The 23,881-nt window shown below is 36.8% G+C and overlaps 2 protein-coding genes across 2 annotated transcripts in view; one reads left to right on the top strand and one right to left on the bottom strand.

Annotated features, from left to right (window-relative positions):
* CWC27 (CWC27 spliceosome associated cyclophilin) overlaps positions 1-13,337 on the bottom strand; it is a 125,917-nt gene extending 112,580 nt beyond the window's left edge. Inside the window, exons 1-9 of the mRNA XM_032205612.1 lie at positions 13,201-13,337; positions 12,150-12,246; positions 10,401-10,513; positions 8,213-8,356; positions 7,356-7,454; positions 7,088-7,191; positions 5,957-6,026; positions 3,151-3,230; positions 646-673 (exon numbers count right to left, since the gene is read on the bottom strand). Coding sequence (XP_032061503.1) covers positions 646-673; positions 3,151-3,230; positions 5,957-6,026; positions 7,088-7,191; positions 7,356-7,454; positions 8,213-8,356; positions 10,401-10,513; positions 12,150-12,246; positions 13,201-13,242 — 777 coding nt within the window. The 5' untranslated portion in view covers positions 13,243-13,337. The remainder of the gene's footprint in view (positions 1-645; positions 674-3,150; positions 3,231-5,956; positions 6,027-7,087; positions 7,192-7,355; positions 7,455-8,212; positions 8,357-10,400; positions 10,514-12,149; positions 12,247-13,200) is intronic.
* A 242-nt stretch (positions 13,338-13,579) lies between these two features.
* SREK1IP1 (SREK1 interacting protein 1) lies at positions 13,580-23,311 on the top strand. The gene is made up of 5 exons (XM_032206510.1): positions 13,580-13,647; positions 15,820-15,867; positions 17,469-17,609; positions 19,032-19,110; positions 20,605-23,311. Exons 1-5 carry the CDS (start codon positions 13,635-13,637, stop codon positions 20,792-20,794), a joined length of 471 nt encoding a protein of 156 aa, XP_032062401.1. The 5' UTR covers positions 13,580-13,634; the 3' UTR covers positions 20,795-23,311.
* Positions 23,312-23,881: the final 570 nt, after the last annotated feature.

Here is a 23,881-nt window from a genome sequence, read left to right as displayed (position 1 = left end):
CGCTCAAGCACCTCCATGTCCTTCTTGTAGCGAGGGGCCCAAATCTGAACACAGTACTCAAGGTGGGGCCTCACCAGAGCTGAGTACAGGGGGACGATCACCTCCCTAGCCCTGCTGGCCACACTGTTTCTGATACAAGCCAGGATGCTGTTGGCCTTCTGGGCCACCTGAGCACACTGCTGGCTCATATTGAGCCAACTACCAACCAATACTCCCAGCTCCTTCTAACCTCTTCAGAGGTTAGATTTTAGTTTTATAATTATTTATGATAAATTTCATTTTATTCCTCTGTACCTCTTCTTCCCCCTCATCCCCCTTGGCAATTTTAGGACTCACTAATGGTTTGTCACTCTGTGGTACATAACCTTCACATAACCCCATCTACTGACTGAACTATCTGGTGTTTGTAAACCCAGCAGGTGGCATGCAGAAGCATCTCCACCCTGCCATCAATGTTCACAATGGCCAAACCTTACAGATCTGAATGAACCACCAGTCTTTTGCTGAAAATCTGACTTGATGTAGCAGTCAAAATCCTCAACAGCAGCATTTGTTTCCATAAGAAAATAAAATTCACATATAATAAAAAGAAACAAAAAACCTACAAAGACTGATTTGTTAAAAAAAAAAAAAAAAGTTACTTACCTCACTCATGTCTTCATTTGCTGCTTCACTAAAAAAATGAAAAAGAATCTTAAATCTTCTCTAGTATTTCAAAATTAAGATATTATTTAAAAAACACAGGTCTTGAACTAAAATTTTTGTTTAACTACTTGAAATTTTAGTCAACCTAGTCATTTATATCATCTTCACACTCATTCTAACTGTACCAATTAATATTATTTTCTATCATTTGTCATAATCCTTTCTGAATATAAATGTTTAAGAACACAGGAGAAAACTTCAAGCTACAATACAATAGATATATCCTATTACTAAGTATATCTTGAGCTATCCAGACAAAATGCCAAGTTTTTAGCTTCTTGATGAAATAATATAATAATGATAATTATTAAGATTATTTTATAACTTTAGGTCAAACAATTTTGGTTCAAGAAAAGAATGTGATTAGATAAGTAGATAGAATACTGTGGAATAGCCCTGGATATCAATTTGGACCAAAACATAACCAATCAATGGACACAATCTAAGTGCAGCATTTTATGAGTGTAAGTAAAAAATTTAAACAGTGCAAGAATAGTGTCAGATAAAATACACAAGTGGGTACGTCATTATGTCTTCTGACTACCTTTTGCACTACATCGCTGTTAGAAGAAAAAAAAATCATAACACACTGTTAAGATGGTTGCTTTTGATCTCATATCAATTCCTAGGATTTCATTGCAAATAATGTTTTGTATTTCAGAAAGCCTTCTTTATAATAGGAATGCTTTACTTGTACTATACTGATGGCTGAATTTAAAATCAAAAATTTGTTATAAAGCCACGGTTTAGCACATTAAAAAAAAAAAGAATCCATATGGATATACTAAAGCTAACATATCCACTGTTATTTGTCACAAACAAATAATAAAGACCCTTGAAGATTTTTCTGTGACAAAATTTGTTACAATTCTGTCACACAAGTTATGTTAGAAAAAGGAAGGAATATTGAAAGAGTCCCCAAATTCAAGGCTTTGAGGTGTGCACATATAAATAATTAATCAGGCTCAAAGAAACAATGAGCTTGTTGAAACCAATGACATCAAATTCATTTAAAAATAATCCAGAAGTTTCACTGCAAAGTAATTATTTCTTAACAGGAGACTAGAATTTTAAAAATAATCTAAAAGTATGAAATATTTTGGATATATCCTGGTATATAATTCTCATGTCAGTACTGAACAAGTAGGAGCTAAAGTAAGAGGTAAAATGGCCTACTTGGGACTTGTGATGTGCGTGTTAGCTTCATGAGTTTGGATGGGCTACACATGAGCTGTCTGATATATTTGGACCCATACAAAATCTCTAACCAAAGGTTTTTAAGGAAACTAAATAGCTCTGAGATGGCAGATGCACTAATAAATAGATGGTTAAACGACATGAAACAAAAGTTACCAGCAAACAGTTACTTCTGGAAGCAAAGACTACCAGTATGTTTCCAAAGTAGTGTGCTAGGTAGGTCTTCCAGCTATTCACCAAACTCAGTAACAAAGTAGGCAAGCAGCCAGGTTGCTGTGTTTTTGATGATACAATGTTACTCAAGATAGTGAAGACAAGAGGAGACACAGATCAATTTCAGAAGGACAAGAATGATGAAACAACAAAATAAGAGATGAAATAAGTAGTAGGTAAAAGTAAAGCTATGCACGTGTCGAAAAAGAATCATAAATGACAAGGAGCTCTGAGCTGAACATCACTGATCATAAACAAATTCTTGGACTTGAGTATTGAGCTAATTCCACGAAAATGTATCAGCAAGGTTTTAAAAAACAATTCAGAAGTTAAGAATGAAAAACCAAAGACCATCTTAATGCAAGCATATAAATTTACTATTCACCCTCACTTTTAATTTCTTTAGATTAAAAACAAATTTTTAAAAAGCATTTTAGAACAGAAAGGAGGTCAGAGAAGAGTAACAAGAATAACCACTGATACACAACTACTCACACATCTTCCATTTGTGTGAGTTTTAAGAATTCTGGCTGGGAAAGAGATGGCCTAAGAAGGGATCGTAGTAAAGAGAGGTATACAGGGACTGGCTGCTCACTGTCTCTTCTGCTTAAGAGCTAGAATTTTCCAAATGAGGCCAGTAGCAGCTAGGTTCAGAACAAAAAGGGGAGGTACTTATTCCTGCAATAGACAGGAAGCGTAAAAAACATTGCAAAAGGAGACTGAATAAATACTTTGAAGAGAACTCAATTAAGGATTACTAAATAGATGAACCATATCAAACTCTGACAGTCCTCTGAGCTGAAAGTAGTTGGTGGCTGTAAGACTACTCAGGGAGACATTATGTTTGCCATACTTTATTCTTCGTTGGGCCAATGGCTACTGTTGGAAACAGCATTAGAGGAAGATTTGGTCTGATCTAGCACTGCCAGTCTTACTTTCTTAGAGTAACAGACAAACAATGAGTATATGTGATGCTCATCAGGTCTAACATTCTGAAATTAAATCTACTCTGGAATATGGAAATCTTGTATTAACCTTTTGACAGCAGGAACTGAGCTTAGATGTGGATCATCCTTCAGTAGATCATGACTGCTTTTACTTTTTCCTTTCATACTCTGTTAAAAAAAAGAAAAAAAAAAAAGGTGTCACAAATTTCAATGTTTGAGAGAATAGATGGTGAAAGGGGTAATGGTAGTAATAGAGTGGATAATAAAACCTCATTCTGATTTATAAACACCTTCTTTTTTATTTTATGTTGAAAAAAGACTAACAAATTCAACAACTTGAAAAATTACTTCTGTCAACTGGTAATGGGGAGCAGGGGAAGGAGGAGGGAGTGCACGTTCAGGAATTAGATGAAGCACATGACAGATGCCTAACACCTTTGTAAACTGCACCAAACAAGCACAGACAATTAAACCAGCAATTCAGACACTGAAAGCTTCAGTTTAAACACCAAGTGACCATCTGTGGAGCCAACACAGTCAGGTCCCAGAGCATGTTAATATGCCTTGATGGCCTTGAGAAGTTTCACCTGGACCTCCTTTGCTTACAAGCACCATTTCAGCTCAGACCTGTGAATACAGTCACTGCCTGAGCTACATCAGAGGCATGCCTGTATCTAGCTCTGGGACAGACATTGTAGCCTTGTCTCCATTCTGTCTCCTGCCTCATCTCTTTCTGCTCCCTGCTAGACTCCCTGGATGGTCACCTTTGTCTTGGTTATTGCCTGCCTTGTTCAAGACTGTCAATGGATCCTGTTACTAGAAACCAGCTCTGCTGGCTGTATCCAGATGCTGTAAGACTACAGCCTAGTTGGTGAACACAGAGCCTGTGTTAGAATCACCCTCATGCAGCCATCCTGCTCTTCCTCTTCCCTGATACAAACCTGATACAAGTCCTGTGATCTACACCTTCTATAGCCTGCTGGAATACACATATTTTCTTTCTAATCTTCATGCCCTATATAATCCAACCATTTAAATATCCACCTGATAACAGAAGATGTAATTTGACCAGTAACGTCTAACAGCCATTGGTGGCCCTAAACTCAATGAATTTATATAATCCCTTTCTGAAAGTATATACACTTCCTACTTCCATCATGTTCTGTGGCATAAATGTTCACAACTTAAATTCCTAAACGGAAAACAAACAAACAAAACACTTTTCATGTGGTAACTTATTTGCTCATTTATCTTTGTGTCTTAACTCTCATATTGTGAGAAACAGCGAATAATTGTTCAAAAAATTTTTTTAAGTTACCCTCACCTGTATCTCAAACTATTCTCTTTGCCCTTTTTAGTATAGTTTCAGGGATAAGAATCTAAACTATAGTTACTATGAATATGGTGATACAATGCAGCACAGGTAAAATGTACTCTGTGTCTTAGGCTTAATGGAGTATGGGCTACACAAGTCCTGAGCAGAAAATTATTCATAAAGGAAGATGGAGAAAAAAAATAAGGAGCAGGTCAGGTCAAACTTCATCCTGATGCATACCGATTTTATTTATTTGTTGGGTAATAATTGACTAAGCTTTACTTTGCTAAAAAAAAAAAATAGAAAGTGTTCCCTGTTCCCAGACATCTAGAAGATTCATCAGTTACTTTCAGACCTTTCTCTCAATCTCAGTCCTTAAAGTATACCCTTCTTAAGTTGAAATAATAAAGATCCACTCCATCTGGCAACCATCACCAAAAAAAAAGTTAACAGAATTATGTATTTGTAGCTGTCAAATAATGCCATTCTCAACTTTCAGCTTCAAGTTTTCTTACTGAAGACCAAAAATGAAAGCTGATGCTGAAGTCCATGCAACAAGATATCCAGAACCATAGAGATTCTGATCTAATATCTAGATCAATTAGAGATAAGCAACCTGGTTTGGTTAAAAAAATGTTTTCATTCTGCTACAAAGAATTAATAGAACTGATAGGGTAAGTCAAACTAGGAAAGAAAAAAGGAGTTAAAACCGTAATAAACTTCTGCTACCCTGACACTGTCTCATTGTAATATCGTGCACCTTTGTATTCAGTTGTCTTTTATATTTTACCTAAATCCTTAGGGCTGAAAACTGTTTTTTGTTTGTTTGTTTTTTAATTTATGTTGGCACAGTACTCAGCACAGTGTAGTCTCTTCACTAACTGAAGGAGCTAGGCCCCTGAATCATTCAAGTAAATTAGAAAGTCCAGAGCTCTAGAGAAATAATTTGGTCAGTAGTAGAAATGAAGAAGACAATTTACCAAAGATATTTCTAAACTAACCTTATTTAACTGGCAAAGTCCGATATAGAAATGTTAGATGACAGGCTACCTGTGCAACTCTAGTTCTTTGAATGTGGACAATTCATACTAGTGAAACATTCCAATTATAAAAATGCACTGTTTTTCCCACAACATCACTGCCTCACTCTGGGCACAGAATGAATATACGTAACAAAACACAGCTAAGAATTTGCTGGTAATGAAAAAGTTGACTTTTTAAAGTTCAACTGTTTTACCATCAAATAGTCTCATAATTAAGGAGGTGAAGAAGAATAAAAAATCTATCACCTCCAAGAATTTTAAACAGCAGAGACAGCTCTACACTATGAAGTATGAAACAATTTTTTACATTTCCATAACCATTACCATGCAGGAACTGACAGCACCTTCTGAGTCAGAAAAGTTAAAAATCTCTTTCTTCTTCACATCTAAATTAGTAGACTAATAAAACTAAGGTCACTTCTGGTATTGTTGTTCAAAACTCAAATATAAGAACGATATTAAGAACTTAAAGTTAACAATTTATTTGTTTGCGGAAGAAATTAAAGTTGAAAAGAAAAGCGTGGATGGTTTAGTACCTGACTAACTCTGTTGACTTCCTCCTCTTCTTCTTCAGCTTCTTCCCCAAAGGAAAGTAGGTTAAAATTTCTTAAAGAAAGAAAACACATTTTCTAGTAAAACTTTAAATGTTTCATTAACATCCCATAAACTTCAAATATTTTACTTCCATATTGCATGTAGGATTTTGTTTTTAACTTTTTTTCCCCCTGATAAACATACCAATTTCTAACAAGTATAACATGTTTTTACAATAAACAGTATTTAACTTAAGCAGTATTTAGGAAGTAATGTTTCTATTCTATACTTGAGACAGAACAATCAGGGTAATTACAAGTTAAAGTAGTTTAAAGTCACTTACAAAATGGCAAGACAGAATTTAAAACCTTCTATAAACTCATAAATGCTGACAGATTTATATTTTTTTTCCAATATAGCAATGTTCAAGTACCAAACACAAAAAACTTAAAGATACAACAGCTGAGAAAGGCATTAAATGCATATAATCACAGAACGTAATTCTGTGATTATTTTTCTTTATTTTTCTTTTTACCCTGTGTTGGAAACAGCTATTTGCAATATGGTCTACTTCTGTCCAACAGAATTGACAGCATGTACATAGTTCAGATTGCCTATTACTTTTCATTAAATGTTTAAATCTACTAAATTTCATTCGCAGAAACTGAAGTTTCCTATGTCTAAATGTTTGCCTTCTGCCGAGTATTTTAGTGGGAGAGAACTGGTAGCTGATAAAATACATTAAAAATCTCAAACAATTGAGCCCAAGTTAATAACATGCATTAACTTCTGTGTCATTTCAGTTGCAAAAGAATGATTGCATATTCCTGCCACAGGCTTACACTATACTTACAGTGTATACTTACACTTACTATATTTTTAGTCTCTTTTGCACTGAACTATTGGCATGTGCAAAACAGTATATAGCTCAGCTGATGCACAGGAACCACTTTAATCAGAGCAACTAGATTTGTATCATCTCTTTAAGAAATAGAGCTAGGAAATTTTGCTAACATTAGAGAACACTCTTCTTGCATTTTGTTAAACACTTGGGTTTCAAAAGCAGAAATAGAAAATTACCAAGCTGCAAAGTACAGGTAAAAAAAATCACCACTTATATTGAATGTATTTACTTTGTGCCTTTTACTTTGGGCTTTTTATCTTCTTCTTCTGGTTTGTCCTTCTTCAGTCTTCTATTTGGTCTTGGAACAATGTCATCAAAAGGATTAAACAAAACCTATGAAAAAAATAGTATTTTAGACATCTCTAATAACCATTTTGTTATGATTAAGTGATTCAATATTTTAAAAATAATATATAAAAGATATACCAGGTTTTCATACAAGATTCTGCAAACAGAAGCATCTTAAAATTTCAAATTTTAAAAAAGAACACACGCACCTCACTACTTCTTATTTTGTGTGGACTGAGTGGTCTTTCTTCCTTGTCAACTTCTACTTCAGCCAGCCGCAACATGTTATATATCGTATCCCCTGTAACCTGTCACATTTATTAAAAAAAAAAAAAAAAAAAAAAAAAAAAAAAAAAAAAGAGGGGCTTGAAACTGTGCCCTTATAATTTTTGTTAAATATTCTGAAAAATGCAAGGCATTTATTACGTGAAGAATTTTGAAAAACAGGTGATTACAGGAAATACTATATACATGTAAGACTTTTTAGAAGAGAGTTAAGTATAGTGCAAATGGTTTTATTTTTTAAATTAACAGCAAAGTTGAAAGAACATAGTTAGCTAAATGTGTATTTTTGAGAGCGTATACAAGGAGATATGTCAAATTATTAATGGGCACTGTGAAACAGGAAAATAAAAGATATTGTGAAGTAGAAAAAATGTTGGGTTTCTTTTCTTTCAGGTAAACCAGGGAAGTGGTAAATTTGTCTTACATTTTTCATTTTCCTGATTCACCTTGATTAAGTACGATTTTCAAGCAGCATTTTATAAACTATTACCAGTATTAGACTAGATTAATAAAATTCAGTATCTTCAGTAAGAGATTATTCAAAAGAAAGTACAGCACTAAAATATCATTTAGAAGAAAAACAGTAACAAAGCAGATAACATTGGGAAAAAAACAAGAACATTTCTATCAGACACAGAAAACAAAGAGAATGGAGACAGTTAGAAAGGAGTGAAATAAGGTTCACATGCATATAACAGAATACAACACTAAAAGAGTCTTTGAACTCAGAGAAACACATAGCTGCTTCTGTCAAACTGGGATTCTAGTCCGTGTAGCAGACCTTTCCAAAGATTGTGTGCTTGTTGTTGAGTTCATCTGCACGACCCAACGTAAAGAAAAACTGGCTGCCATTATCATGGGGCCCGGCATTTGCCATAGCAACAAGTCCTCTTCGATTAAATCGCAGTCGTGAGTGGAACTCATCCTGGAAAAGACAAAAAAGAAAAGTATTTAATCACCATATATTTATATCAACTTACACACACTGAAATGAACTGTTAATTTAAAAACAAACAAACAAAAAAAACAGGACATTAACAAAATGAAAGTAATTTTAATGCCAAGATTGCATTTAAAAGCTTCTGTTTTCAGAAGTAAAAAATATTTGCCTGGTTGTTTCTCTTAGTTCCTGTAATGCAAACAAATGACCAATCTTCTTTCAGAAAAACCCCACAACACATAATCAACAAACTCTAAAGGAAAAAAAATAGAAGCTACTATGCTGATAATAGAAAGAAACAGAAATTAAGAAAATGTAAGTTCTGTCTTGTTAACTTTTTCCACACATTGCCTAATAATTGCTGTTAATTATTTCTGTTGGAATTAATGCTCCCTCCAATACTACAAAAAATCATTCTTAAAGTAACTGTGTTATGTATATTTCTTCTAAAACTATCATTTCAGTTAATTGCTCTATTTAGGAGAAATCCTAATTGATGTAAGAAAACTGGAGGTTTAATAACATTGCAGTAGTACAGTATTACCCCAATCCAAAGAAAAAACATTTTGTGGAGCATGAGAAGACAGGGGAAGACTTTTGCAGAAGATGAAAGTGATAAGTAATATATTAATATCATTGCAGTACTAGAATTCTAAACACTGTAATACTGAATAATATCACTAATTTGTAGTAGTGTTGCTACTACAGTACTGGGAGTATTTGTTTTGAACTCTGATCAGGTACCAATTTCTTCCAAACTCCATGTTTTTGCCACATGCAGAAGTCTACTCTTGCATCAGGTGGACAGAAGGCCCGGAGACTGGCTATGTAGCTTCATTCACAAACTAAAGGTGTTTGTCCTAAGTGAAATAAAGTAATGAAGCAGAACAGAACACAGCTGCTGTGCAGGTATAGCTTCACTCTATGAGCATCCTGCTCAAGACATGAGCAATGCCACTACTATAATAAAAATGAATACATATGCAATATTCAGAGACCTTTGCTAACTGAGATAAAACACACAATGTACATTTCTGCATCTTAGTTTGCCACCCAGAATTACAGAATCATAGAATGATTTGGGTTGGAAAGGACCTTAAAGATCATCTAGTTTCAACACCCCTGCCATGAGCATGGATATCTGCTACTAGACCAAGTTGCCCAAAGCCCCATCCAGCCTGGCCTTGAACACTTCCAGGGACTTGGCATCCACAGCTTCTCTGGGCAGCCTTTGCCAGTGCCTCACCACCCTCTGAGAATTTCTTCCTAATATATAACCTAATCTAAATCTGCCTTCTTTTTACTTTAAAGCCATTAATTCTTGTCCTAACACCGCACTCCCTGACAAAGAGTCCCTCCTCAGACTGATATGTCTGTAGTTACAAGGGTCTTTTTTCTTGCCTTTCTTGAAAATTGGAACAAAGGTCCATGTCCTTCTTATGCTGGGGGTTCCAGAGGTGAATGCAGGTAGGGTCTCACAAGAGCAGAGCAGAGGGGCAGAATCACTCCCTTGCCCTGCTGGCCACGTTTCTTTTGATACAGCCCAGGATACAGTTGGCTTTCTGGTCTGCAAGCACACATTTCCCAGCTCATACTGACTTTATCATCAACCAATATGCCCAAGTCCTTCTCCTCACAGCTGCTCTCAATTCATTCTCAGCCCAGCCTGAATTTGTACTTGGGATTTCCCCAGCCTAGGTGTAAGACTTGTGTTTTGCATTGTTGATCCTCCTGAGGTTAAAACATACAAACACCTACTCTGAATGATTCGCCCCCATTCTTCCTTGGGAAAGTGCATGCTAGTAAGGTTATGCATTTATTATAGCATCAGAACAGATTTTAGATTTTAGAGCTCTCAATTAAAAAATTGACACTCAAAAATACTGAAGCAACGTGTGAAAGCAAACACAGTATACAAATAAACTTGCCTTTCTTATATAATGTTAGCTGTCTTGCAGCCTAACAGAGTAGGAAAAACAACCGCTAGGGACTTATCAAAAACTGATGCATAAGATACACATTTATGTACCTTGAAGGGAGCTCCATATATTGATTCTCCGCCTGATCCAGTACCAGTGGGATCACCTCCTTGCACTATAAAACCAGGCACTACTCTGTGAAATATTGTGTTATTGTAATACTCTGAAAAAGAAAAGGAAAAGATCATCAAGTATATTTAAATGGTCTCAAAATCACACTCCATGTAAATTATGCAGACACATCAATGACTAGAGTTCTAGAAGACAACCACTGTAATTGGATTCTGCTGTTTTGAGTAGGTTGCCTTGTCTTCCACTGACTTACACAGTGTGACTGTATCTCACCTACAAAGTATTGCTGATTACATTTATGAAAATAATATATTTCTGCTGCAGAAGGTATTGCACATCACTGACAAGATTATATCGTTATTTTCTTTTCAGCGTTATCACTAGATAGTGCTGAAACACATATCCACCAGATAGTGCCACCAACATACATTGTTTTAAAGAGAGAGTCATCTACCACGTTCTGTCTCAGACAACATCTCACATATATAGTTATTCATATTCCTACACCAAATGGTTGGCATTTTCATTCACCAGCATGGAACACAGGTGTTATCCCTTTCACCTATACTGTACACAGATTGATAATGTTCACAGAACAAAGTATGTGGTATATTCTGCTCCCTAGGTCATCTTCTTATTGTCTCTCTCTCTGTATATGTACCTCTCTATAGATACATGTTTTATTATAGACAGATAAGTGTATCTGAAAAGTGTTATGAGATTGAATGAAAACATAAGGATTGAGAATGTAACACAACATATATTTCCTGTTTATTTTTTTTTAAATCTGCAGTATGCTGCCAGACAAAGCAGGATCTGCCAGAGATGCAGTACAGGTACGTATATTCACGGATGATTATACTCTATGGTATTCAAAGAGGAAGACACTCGAGTTTACCATACAAAGCACAGAATCCAACACAGTAGTCACACAAATTCAGAAAGAAATTAAAGTCCATTTTTTTTTTTTTTTAAGACTGAGAATAACTGAAGGTTACTCCTAGAACTCAACAAGGGCTGAGAAGTTGATTTACCATTGCAAGAAAAAAATCCACACCTACACATATGTAAGAGCACAGGGCAGACTTGATCTGTGCAGGAGGCACAAATCCCAGACTGCTATTTTTCTTTAACAGAGGAGGGCTAAAAGAACTCTTAACAACCCTATAAATGTATAAATGGGATAACAGCAGCAGCTAGAAGACACGTAAAAGGGCAAGGTCCTTTGCACATTCCTGGTATATTTTTCCCAACACAAAACTTCTCATTCTGGTACCCGCTACTTAAGTGAAAAGTGTTACAGAGCTTCAGACAATAAAAAACTACATCAAGTGAAATATCAAAAATGATCCTGAAAAAAAGTTAATAAAGATAATGATACAGGAATAAGCTTAAGAGAGGATGTCTAGGTATTGCATCACTGCTGTTTCATTCATTCTTTCAAGCAGTAGCTGTACTTTGCAGAGACTTGTCAAAAATAAGCTTTCTAAGCGTTTTATGCCACCTACATTTCAAAAATTTTTTTTCTATTTTTTGCCAATAGGCTCCTTAAAAACCTTGAAATATATTCTCTTCCTGGGTAATAATTAATATTTTCTAAATACAAATAAGTACGTTTTAACTTTAATATGTTAACTCATTATGAATTCTCCATAACAAAAAAGTACAAAGACATCAATATTACATATGAAGTAATTTCATTAAATCCTATCCCATTCAGTCATTACCTTCCATACAAAGCTGGATGAAATTTCTACATGCTTTCGGTGCTTCTTTTGACCACAACTCTATATCAATATCTCCTGCTGTTGTTCTCAGCAAAACCTATAAAAATATCGATAAATTCACCATTAGTTTTCTTGCAACTTAGACATTGATCAACAAATACTGTAACTGAGTTAAAAGATAGTTTGACAACATTAGTAACAGCAGTAGATATCCAAATGCTGCTGGGCAGCTATGGTTAGTTTTAATTAGTTTTACCAGTATTTATGATACAGTTCTGAAACAGTAAATATCATAGAGGCCTTCAAGATCATCTAGTCCAACCATCCTCCTACTACCACTGTCACCCACTAAACCATGTCCCTAAGCACCATGTCCAACCTCTCCTTATACATCCCCAGGGATGGTGACTCCACCACCTCCCTTGGCAACCCGTCCCAGTGCCTGACTGCTCTTTCTGAAAACAAATGTCTCCTCATTGCCAACCTAAACCTTCCCTGGTAAAATTTGAGGCCATTCCCTCTTGTCCTATCACTAATTACCTGCGAGAAGGGGCTGACCCCCACCTCCCCATGCCTTCCTTTCAGAGAGCAATGAGGTCTCCCCTGAGCCTTCTCTTCTCCACACTGAACACCCCCAGTGCCCTCAGCCTCTCCCCACAGGACTTGTGCTCCAGGCCCTTCACCAGCTTCGTAGCCCTTCTCTGGACACGCTGCAGTGCCTGGATGTCTTTTTTGTAGTGAGTAGCTTAAAAGTGACCACAGCTCTTGAGGTGCGGCCTCACTAGGGATGAGTACAGGGGGACGATCACCTCCCTGCTCCTGCTGGCTGCACCATTCCTGACACAAGCCAGGATGCCGCTGGCCTTCTTGGCCACCTGGGCACGCTGCCGGCTCACGCTCAGGTGCGCACAGACCTCGACTCACGCACATCTTTGCACACCCAATTCCCCGAGGCAGCAGCCAGGAACCACCGCCGGCCCCACGGGAGCACGCGGCTCCTTCCCGCAGCCTCCCACGGGCGGCGGCAGCCCCAGCCCCCCGAGGGCCTCACCTTGCCGTTGGTGGGGGGCTCCTGGATGTAGATGTTGCTCATGGCGGCCCCAGGGGGCACAGCCCCGACCGCTGCCCGCGCCCAGCGCCGCGCCTCTACCCGCCACACAGACCCCAGGCGCCCGCCATCTTGGGCGCCTCCACACGGCCCGAGCAGAGGGGGAGGCCGCCCAAAACAACAAGAAGAAGATAGGGGTCGGCCCCCGACCGGAGGCACAGCGGGGAAAATTGACGAGAAGTTTGTTTTTAAAGAGATCCGGAGGGCTCTCCAGGCAGCTCACTCCCTCCCTGTGCCTCCCGCCCGGCACTGAGTCGCCCCGTCCCCCCTGCGAATAGCACGGCCCGAGAGTGCGCCGGCCAAAGCCTTCCGGCGGGGAGAGGCGGCGGGGCCGGGCCGGGCCGTGCCGGGCCGGCGGGGACAGCGCGGGAGGCGCCATGGCGCTGCCCGGTGAGGCCATGGCGGCGGCGGCGGCGGCGGCGGTGGTGGGGGGGGGCGAGGCGAGGCGAGGCGAGGCGAGGCTGGGCCGCAGCCCGGGCCGTGAGGGGGGGGAGGAGGGCGGCCGGGGGCGTGTGTGCGCGCGGTTTGCTTGCTCCTCTATTTATTTATCGATTGATTTATTTATGCATTTATTTATTTATACTTTATTTATTCTTTCCTTCTTCCTTTCTCTCGCTTCCCTGCCGCACCTCTCCCGAGGAGCGGGTCCGCTGCTGCGGCGGGGCGGGGCGGGGCGGGGGGGGCGCAGCAGCCCGGAGGAGGCGGCCGCCGTGTGCGCAAGGTGTTAGAGCCCCGCCAGCCAAACCTGCAGGGGCTGGCTTCTTTCCTTCTTTTCCTTTTTTTTCTTTGCTTTTTCCTGAGACGTGAGGAGCGTTCAGCTGGAGAAAACCGAGTAAGTCTGGATCTTGCTAAGAGCTTAAAAAAAAAAAAACAAACAACAAAAAAACAAAATCCTCTCGTATGAAGAAGAGAAAAACTGAATAAACTCGCTCCCATTCTAGGAGGGGGGTTTGTTAAGGAAGAGATCTCATGTTTGCATTCAAAGGTTTGCGGAGCTTTTTTTTTTTTTTTTGCATCCTTGTGGCCCACTGAATGAGCGACGCCCTCCCTTAGCGATGGTTGCTGCTCCCTCAGTTGCTGCTTTTACCAAGTGTTCACAGTTGGGAAGAAGTGAGAAAGAGAAGTTTCTAGTAGCTCAATTGCTTTTAATTCCATAAAACTGCATTTCTAGCAACGTTGTTTAAAGCCAACGTAATAATAATAGAATTTCGGCCTCAGGAATTTGGTGGGAGCAAGGAAGATCAATAAAGACCTAGTAAACCTGTCCTCTAGGTAGGTGATGGTGTGGGGGCGTCTTAAATTTTTCAGACTTTGTCAACAGGCTCTAAGATGACAGTCTTGCTGTGATTCCTGCTGTGTAAAGGTTTAGCTGCTATACACTTTTTTTTTCCAGATTTCATGGACACACGTTTTTTGTGTCTTGATGCTTGTTTCCCTGCTGTTTCTCTCATAAAGATATGCATGTACTGTGTGATGCAGCTTTCGGTAAGGATATATGACCTTCACCAGTCCACTAAAACTGGAGCTGGTGTCAGTTTTATGACTTACAGGTTTTAACAAATTCAGTGCTATTCTGGTCATGTGCTGGGTGATTCTCCTGAAAATCCTGACATATGGCACCTGCATACGCAGTGGGAGATCGTATAGTGTGTGCATGACTGACTTCCCTTGCATGAACAGTGAATCTTTCTGTACCTACAGGTCATTTACACAGTAGGGCTGAAGTTTATTGAATATTTCAGAAAACTGGGAACAAAGTAGGTAGTTTGAGAGGTCTTGCTTTTGAGTCCAAAGATGAACTGACCTGGCAGATGCTGAACAGAGTATTTGTTTTTTTGGTATAGCATTGAAGGTGTATTTTTGTTCCTTGTTTCTTAAAACTTTCTTTTGTGTTTCTAGTCTCCTTATTCCTCATGGGTTTCCCTTAAAAGACAGCCACTTATAAAGTAGACACATAAACACTGCTGAATTTGTACACCACAAAGAAGTTACGTAATACTGAGGTTTTGGGGTCTACAGAAGACGGGTTTGAAGGCTCGTCTGCTACTATGAATACAGTTTTCTAAAGACAATGCTTGTCTCAGTAAATTGAAGTCTACACTTACGGAGCTGATGTACATCCTTTCTGATTTTCTAATTTCTGTCATGGAATTCTTGTTATGTGTGGTGATTTATTTAAATGAAGGAACTAGTTATTCAGAAAACTGTGCATACAGCTGTTTAAGTTGCTGTGTTTTTCATGCACTATTCAGTTTAAGGACAGAAAGGCTTGCTTTGATTTTGGAAATTCCATTTTGACTGTCATTATGAATAGACTCAGCAGATTTAAAAATAACACTGATCCTTTCAGGGGAGAGGTCTCCAGAGCTTCCCATTTTCTGAGTTACATCTTACTATGTCTATTTAACTTAACTGTGGGCACACATAGGTATAGAAGGCAACTTTGCCAGAATTCTAAGGGGTGATCGTTCTGGTCTGCATGTTGATGTTATCAAGCCAGATTTAAAAGGAACTTAAAGAGTTGTGTTAGTAACAGGTAATTTATGTATTTTTATCTTTCAGGTGGAAATAAGGATAACATCAGAGCTGGATGCAAGAAATGTGGCTACCGTAAGTTTGTAGTAAGCAAGATGATGATGCAGTACTTTTTTTTTCAATTTAGGGTGATGGAACTACTTTTTGAATCGGAAAAAAAATTCCTCCCTTGTTGCCTAGACAATTGTCAGGTTAAGCTACTGTATATTTTTGTTTAATTTCTTTTTCATTCTCTTTCTCCTTGCACCTATTGCTGTTTTTGAAGACTTAAGTTTCTCAAGAGAAATAAAAATACTCTTCATATGTACTGAGTTCACAATGTCATTACTTGAGAAACATTGAATTTCAAGCACTGGCTTTGACATATACTGTAGTACTTACTGAGATCAGCATTTATGCATCTTCAGAGTCTCGTTGAAGGCTTAAGCCGGCTTTTTTGCCCAAGGAATTTCCAATGCATTTGAAAGAAAAACGAATAATTTGCATCACCCTCTACGCTGAGAAAGCCTACTTCTTTGTGCATTCTGTATTGCAAGAAGCAGTTTATTTTGTTACTTGTATGTTCTGTAGCTAACATTTAGGTCATGCTCTTCATTATTCTCTGTTCATAAAAGTATGTCTATGGCTACTATTCTGATGAATGTGTCATCAGGAGGCACATCAGTAGACGTGTCTTAGTGAAGATTTTAATTTGTTATTCACTAAGTCTTGTTTTTTGGAAAAAGGAGGAGTGGACACTGATCCATTTTGAATTGCATTGAACATTTAACACTGTACTCCATGCTATTTTTAATTTTTTTGAATGTTATGTGGGTTGAAGGGAAAAAAAAGCTTGCTTGGTTCGTTCACTAAAGACTTTGCTTCCAAGAAATTTTGTCAGTGTATCCCTTCATTGAAAGGAACAGGAGTATCAAAATAGATTTAGTGGTTCATTTGAAGGTGCAATGTCATATTTCTGGAAGAAAAGAAAACTTGCAGTCAAATCACAAAGCCTATATTTATGTTCCTAAAAGTTCTGTCTTCAAGATGTGAGTTTTTTCATAAGACGATGAGTTTGTTTCAATTGCTACTTGACCTCCTTTATCTTTAGGTTAGTTTCTTGCAACCCATATCTTTAATTTATTTTATTTTTTGTTATTTTTTCCAATAGGTGTATGCAGATTCAAGGGTTTAACTCTGGTCATGATTACTGAGATGTAATTTGTAATTTAGATACTAGTAATACTAGTCAAGTAATAGCTTGATCAGTATTATGTACAGGTTGTTAAAAATGAATTTTGTCTCAAAAGGGAATTAAATTCTTCTATTTGACTAAAGGGAGACAGAAAGAGCAGTATAACACACTTGTAGTTTTTTAAATATTTCACTTCCTGCTTTTAAACAATTTATTCAGGAAGAATCTGAGACCATTGAGGAAATAGGAAGCAAGATTTGTTCAAAATCTTTAACAGAAATATGAGAGAGGTCAGAAAGGATCATTAGATGGAATGGGATTAGATTGCACAGCTTCTCAAAATTCTTTGAGGCATTTTCAAAGTATCCACTCTCCTGCCTTGTTCATTGATTGAAGCTTAGTCTAGCCTTTTTTCTTTTATCAAAACTGAGTAATTCTAAAGCTCTTTCGATACTATTTGGTAATTTTGCTGAATTTCTTTCTAAATTTTTGTTTTGTTCAGCTGGTCATCTGACATTTGAATGCCGAAACTTCCTCCGAGTGGATCCTCAAAGGGATATCGTTTTAGATGTTAGCAGCACTAGCAGTGAAGACAGTGAGGAAGAAGAACTACAGAGATTGCAAGCCATGCGTGAAAAAAAGAGTAGGTTTTTTATTTTTAATTAACTTTCTTTAAATCAGATAATAGTCTTCTGATGTGCTGGAACTATCGTTTTATCCTTTTTGAGAATTACTATTAGCTCTTTTAGTCTGTGCTTTAAAGATAAATCCTTTGTATATTATGTTTACACTTCAGAGACACTTCTTTTTTTTATTAATTCCTTTCAAAACAAATTAATAGTGTACCCATTTGGAACATCCTAAAAAGGGCTTCTTAAATGCAAAATATTATAAGATATAAAATATTATAATGTATATTAAATATATATTAATAAGCAGCTGCTTAGAATAACATTACATGGATATTTTGAGTTGATCCTCTGAATACATGTAGTTTGAATATCTTAAAGTTGACAGAAACTCTTAAAAGTAATGACAAATGCGGTAGTTCAGTTTCTTTCTAGTTCCTATGTAATATTTTAGCTAGCTGACTGAAACAGCTAGCCAACTGAATTTCAGCATTGATATTTGGAGAAGTACTGCTCTCTCTTTGGAAGGTCTGTGCATCAACTGTTCGTCAGAAAAAGGTGCATTCATTAGTTAGCAGATACTTTGGTTCATTTGACCTTGGGTTCAAAAGAAGCTGTTCCACTAAGAAAGAAGTGAAGGTTGTTCTGTTATAGTAAGTTCTAAATTAAATAATTTTCTTCTTTCCTTTAATTTAAACATCTTGTTTTTGTTCTGTTGCTCTCATATTCCAGACCCTAAACTCAGGTCTAGTAAGGATAATATGTAGGGAGGAGAAATGATGGAGAAAACTCTGTATTTTGCACAACAGTTATTTTTGTCAGCATTTCTTGTTTACTGCATTGGACCTGCGTATTAATTGCTCTTTGTTCTTGATTTCTTTTTCCTGGATGTCAATATTTCTGTCCTGTATGTAGCTTTTTACACAATTGCACGGAGTGGGGAAAAATCAGAAGAAGAGTGACTTTCCTATCACATTCATAGATGTTACATTGGCAGTTAAATCAGATTTATCTTAGTTACAGCTACTTGTGAAGTGTGAAATAAGGCTGTGTGAGTTCAAGTAAGCCTATGGGAATATGTGTCTATTTTTTTCTGTACCTTCAAGTTACATGACCTGATTTCAGACTAGTACAAGTCCTTTAAAATAAAGACGAATAGATATGAAGCCGTAAAGTTGTATGTTTTGCAGGGTGTCCTTCATTCTTAGTGTTCAGACAAATGTCCTTGGAATGTAAGTTGTATATTAAATTCTACTACTGTGCAAAATATTTCTGAAATGAATATACTAGACCAGAATTTAAAAAAAAATAAAATATTTTAATTTATAAAAACTACAAATAATTTTGTAGTAACTTTACATTACTATTGCAGTCATTCTTTTAATGCTCTTCATAATTCAGTCTAAAATGCCATAAACTTTTATTTTTATCCATAGATTTAAATGAGGAGGAGGAAAAAAAGAAACAAAAAAGAAAAAGCAAAGAAAAACCAAAATTAAAGAGACCAAGGAAAAGGTAACTCTTTCATTTTAATTTCAAAACAGAAAGTTAGGAATATTCTGATGTTTGTTTCAGAAAATATTGCTGCTTTGAATCCAGTGGGTTTGTCAAGAACGTTTTTGATTGGAAAAAATTTCCTATTATCCAGTGAGAATTTGTTTGTTCTTTGAATAATGGTGAAGCCACAGGCTTCTGCTGTGGAGTTAGGACAATGGAAGTCTTGAAAACTGTAGCACTACATAGTAGTTCTGGAGGTATGCAGTTCTGAGAAAGCAGAACTAACTTTTTTGACTTTTTGACTACCTTTTGACTACCCAACACTGGGCAAGATGTGGTGGGGAAAGGAGAGCAAGGAGTGAGGATTATGGGGTTGGTCCCCAGCTTAGCTTATATGGAAAAGCTTGTAGAAAGTTATATCTAACTTTCTCTCTGTGCATATGTGCACACATATGCACATCCTTGCTTTTTCTGAGTAGCTTAACAAGCAAAAAACTACAGTTTTCCTTTTGATAAGCATATATTGAGTTTTAATGTTCCTGTTGCTGTAAAAGCCTAAGAAAGCATTAGTCTGGTTTCAAAGAAAAAGTCACAATACCCAGTTTATTGTGAACTTGAGTTTTGGCCTGCTGACAGATGAGAGTATGGATTTTAGGACTGTTAATGAGATAACAACCCAGGAACTGCACTGAGAGCCAGGGAATGTGGAATGTTTTTGGAGGCCAGAATAGGTGTTCTTTCAAAAAGGTGTTCTTTGGAGATAAAATAAAGCAATAGGATTTAACATTGGCAGTACTGGCATTTCCCCCCTTCCTTATTTACATAATGTAGCTGTAACACTTAATGAAGAGTACAGACATGTTAGTCTGCTGACAGTAGTCTTTACATGCAGGAAATTAATAGTTTATCTTGGAAACAATAGGGCAGAACAGTAATTCTGAACAACTCAAGAACTTGAGTACAATAATTGACACATTCCTTTTATTGTCATTTTAATTCTTGCATGTATACAGTCACTTCCCTCATCACTGCTGGTTAGAGACAGATAATACCAGCTGCAAGAGAATCCAAATCTGTCATATGTATTTCTCTTAGATTTTTATATATGTGAAATACATGAATGTTTCCCTTAAGGTATTCCCATGTTGTTGGGACTGATCATGTGATACTTTACAAGCTGGAAGCTCTTCTTCAGTGTCATACAGTCACTTGTTTTTTTTTGAGGTCTGTGCTCTTCATCTTTTTCTTACTGAAGTTTGCAAAAACACACAACTCGCCTAATCAATCAATCTGTATTGTAAATATACTGCTTTTCTAGCATGATAGACTAGTTAGAAAAGTCATTGCTCAGTTCAACATGCAGACTGAGATACCATAAGGTTTCCACCGGGTGTTTCTGTATAAATTCTTCACTAAATTTGATTTGCAACATTGTATGAATACTGAAATAAAAATAAAATCTTGCAGCATTTTTCCTTCTCCAATTACCTGTCAATGTTTAATTTGGTCTAGGTCTTCCTCATCAAGTGCTGCTGACGAGGATAGTCCAAAGCCGAAAAAACAAAAATCACACAAGAAGGAAAGGAAAAAGGAGAAGAAGAATAAATCTAAAAAAGGAAAACATCATAAAAAGGAAAAGAAGAAGAAACAAAAGGAAAAAAGTTCATCTTCTGACAGTTCAGACAGTTCTAGTAGTGACTAATGTGCTGGCCTATTTTTGCTGTCACTTCTGAAGTGGGATAATTTTCCTGTTAAGTCTAAACTATTTATGCTTTGCAATGCTGTTGTTTTAAAATTATGTATATTTTTTGAAGAAATCTATTTGGAAATGTTAGTGCTTCAAATTATTAAATGAAACATTTTTTTTAAAATATCCTCTTCTATTCCCAGTTTCTTAGAATTCAACCATGCAAGTTGAACTCAGCTTAGTTCAGTTGTGATTGGTTGTGTTTTTAATCCTTTACATTAGGGTATAGCAGACTTCAGTTTGCAAGTCTTTGTGTCAGAAGATTTGGATGTAAATATGCTTAATGTTGGAATGGTTAAATCAAATTTAGAAATATTTGAATGATTTTTTTAAATTCCGTTGATGTATATGTTTTGCATAACACTTTATATTTACACATACTGATTGGTAAGTGCAAATATGAAATAGCATTCAGGCGCGGAAGTGGAGAAGGAAGGGGCAATGAGAAACTAAAAGTTTGCTCCTTCAAAATAACCTGAAATTGATCTGCTAATAGATTTTTGAAACGTGCGATTACAACTTTTTTTTTTGGCAAGATCCCTGTGAGCAAATTGAAAACAAACAAAAGTAAGCAACTATCAATTTTGAAGTCCTTTCCTTCTGCCTAGGTTCTGTTCTTTTGCAATTGCAGCCACTTCATCTATATAAGATAGATTATGAAATACCATTTCTTAACAGTAGATGACTATTCAGCAAGATTATTTACAAAATTCTTAGTACTAAATTAAGACAGTATGCAGTTGTTGATAACTGCATGAATCTAAACAGCAAATTTGAAGACTAAATCAAAAACCTTGAAGTCTCTTTTCATTCTAATAAAACTTCCATAGAAATGTTAATATTCCTCTTGTGGGAGGTGAGCATCTATCGTGTTGAAGTTTGTAACAGCTTACCATTTGCTGTCAGTAGTCTTTAAGCATGTCAAAATTTCACGATTAGATACTTTGGTGTCCAATTCATACCTTGTACCCCAGTAGCATACAGCTGGTAGCACTGTAGCACTTGCATCGCAATTAGGCATATAGCTGGTAAGTCTCACGGGGATCAAGAGATGAGGAAGAGCAACATTTAAGCTTTCTTAAGAATGATATCCATTGCCTTTAGATCTAACTCCCTCCCTCAAACTTGTATGTCCCAGATGAGTATTCTCTATCATTGGCAATTTTTGGACAGCTCCACTCGCACTCTAGGTGCTATGGTAGGGAACATTAAAGACAAAATACTCATGGAAGCCACAGAAGAACAAAGAAAAATAACTGCTAACCTCCTCCATTGATCTGTCAAAGGATGGCAAGAGTCCTTGCATCTGCTCTTCTTACTGGATTTGGTCTGGTCTCTAACTTTCATTCACACATCATGACTTCTGGGATGGGCTTGGATAATATACCTAAAGAAAGACTAGACTCTTTCATAAGTTAATGAATTTACATAGGATTAAAAAGGGTAGTGTAAGGAACATTTTTTTTTAAATAAGTAATAATGTAAAGGCTTCAGCCACCGTGTTCACTCTTGTCTTCTTAGTGCTGCTGTAACTTAATAGAGCCTATTTTTAACCAGGTCAGTTCTCTAAGTCAGTCATTCTGTGGAGGGCAATGGGAGTTTTGGGCTACTTAAGCCAGTACCGTTAACAAAGGAAATGCTTAATTAAGACACAAATTAAGACACAACTCTTCTACTCCTACCCCTCCGCCTCCCCCCCCCCCCAAAAGAAAAAATTCTTAATGAAGTTGGAAGGGTTATTGTGGTTAGGGGATTTCAGAGATCGTGTATAATCTGGGAAATGGGATTTTGTACTTTGTTTCTTGATTTTGAAAGTTTCAGTTAAAGACATGTAACTGAAGAAAAATTTTATAGCCCTGTATACCGGAATGTCCGAGAAGTTTACTGAGGAACCCTTATTAGGGTGAGTATTTCTATACACTGGCTTATAATTTGTTCATCAAATTAGTGACCAAATTAGGGAAGGGGTAAAATCAGAAAAAGTAACTCATATTTTAGTAGTGGTGAGGTTGCTCTAATTGTTGAAATCAAGTCTGTCTATCTAAATAGTAATGTGATTACCTTTCGTTTAACATTGCAGCAGTCCTGTTTACAATGGTATTTCATAAAGGTATATAAGGCGTGAGTTTAAATGTTAACATTTTTGAACTTGTTAATCGAATGTTAATAGAGTGTTTTTCATACTCAGGAAAGGCTTTTATAATTTGATCATTTAAATATCACTATTGTCAACATGTATTCCTTTAACAAAGAGAATATTGTGTAATTTTGTTTTTCAGGCTATATTCCCATTTTATTTACAAAGATGTACATTAAAGTCTATAGGTTTTGCCACAGAACTAAAGTGCTCAGGACTTCAGGTGTATTAGATGATGTATCAAGCAAATGCTACAATGAACAGTTCTCTGCCAAGCTAATGTTTGCTAATCTTTAAAGAAGTGATACTAAAATAAATATTATATTTTTTTCCTATTTGGTTTAGCCATAATTTTAGTGATTCTGATGTGTCATAACAAATGTTATTGTTTCACTCAAAACAGAACTAAAACACCTACTTTGATTCCAGAAAAGGTGGCATTCAGCAGATTTAAGTATCAAAGCAAGACTTCTGATTTAAAAATCCAGCTATTTCTTCCCTCCTGCTAAGTGTTGTTAGTTTCAGTTTTCACACATCCCACAAGGACTGTCATCCATTGTCAGCAGATCTGTTACAGAATGAAATGCATATTTTCAGAAAGAAAAAAAATAATGTATATAAGCAGAATACGTGGCAAGATCAAGAATTGAAATGAAAGCAACACCAGGCCAAAGTAATAGAATAATGAAGAGTCAAAAACCTCCATACTCCTTACAAGCAGCTCTAGAATGCAAACCAACCTCTTTTACCAGCAAAATTTGTGTGTGAATATTAACATCAACGCTATTAGTTTTTGTTTGTTTGTTTTATTTTGTTTTTAAATGTTGTGGCCTTCAGCTTGTATAGTTTCTGTGAGTTTTTCCTGAGCCTTTTCTGCAGGTTTGTGAAATTGGCTTATTCTTTAA

The sequence above is a fragment of the Aythya fuligula genome, chromosome Z (assembly GCF_009819795.1).
Source record: "Aythya fuligula isolate bAytFul2 chromosome Z, bAytFul2.pri, whole genome shotgun sequence".
Classification (NCBI taxonomy): Eukaryota; Metazoa; Chordata; class Aves; order Anseriformes; family Anatidae; genus Aythya; species Aythya fuligula.
The sequence above is the reverse complement of the archived record's forward strand: the minus strand, read 5'-3'. Positions and strand labels throughout refer to the sequence as shown.

What these genes read in the sequence shown, in the direction of transcription:
- SREK1IP1 (XM_032206510.1), top strand. An exon ending in AGCCATGCGTGAAAAAAAGA is followed by an intron (nt 17,610 to 19,031) that starts GTAGGTTTTTTA and finishes TTTTATCCATAG; the next exon opens with ATTTAAATGAGGAGGAGGAA. An exon ending in TTAAAGAGACCAAGGAAAAG is followed by an intron (nt 19,111 to 20,604) that starts GTAACTCTTTCA and finishes AATTTGGTCTAG; the next exon opens with GTCTTCCTCATCAAGTGCTG.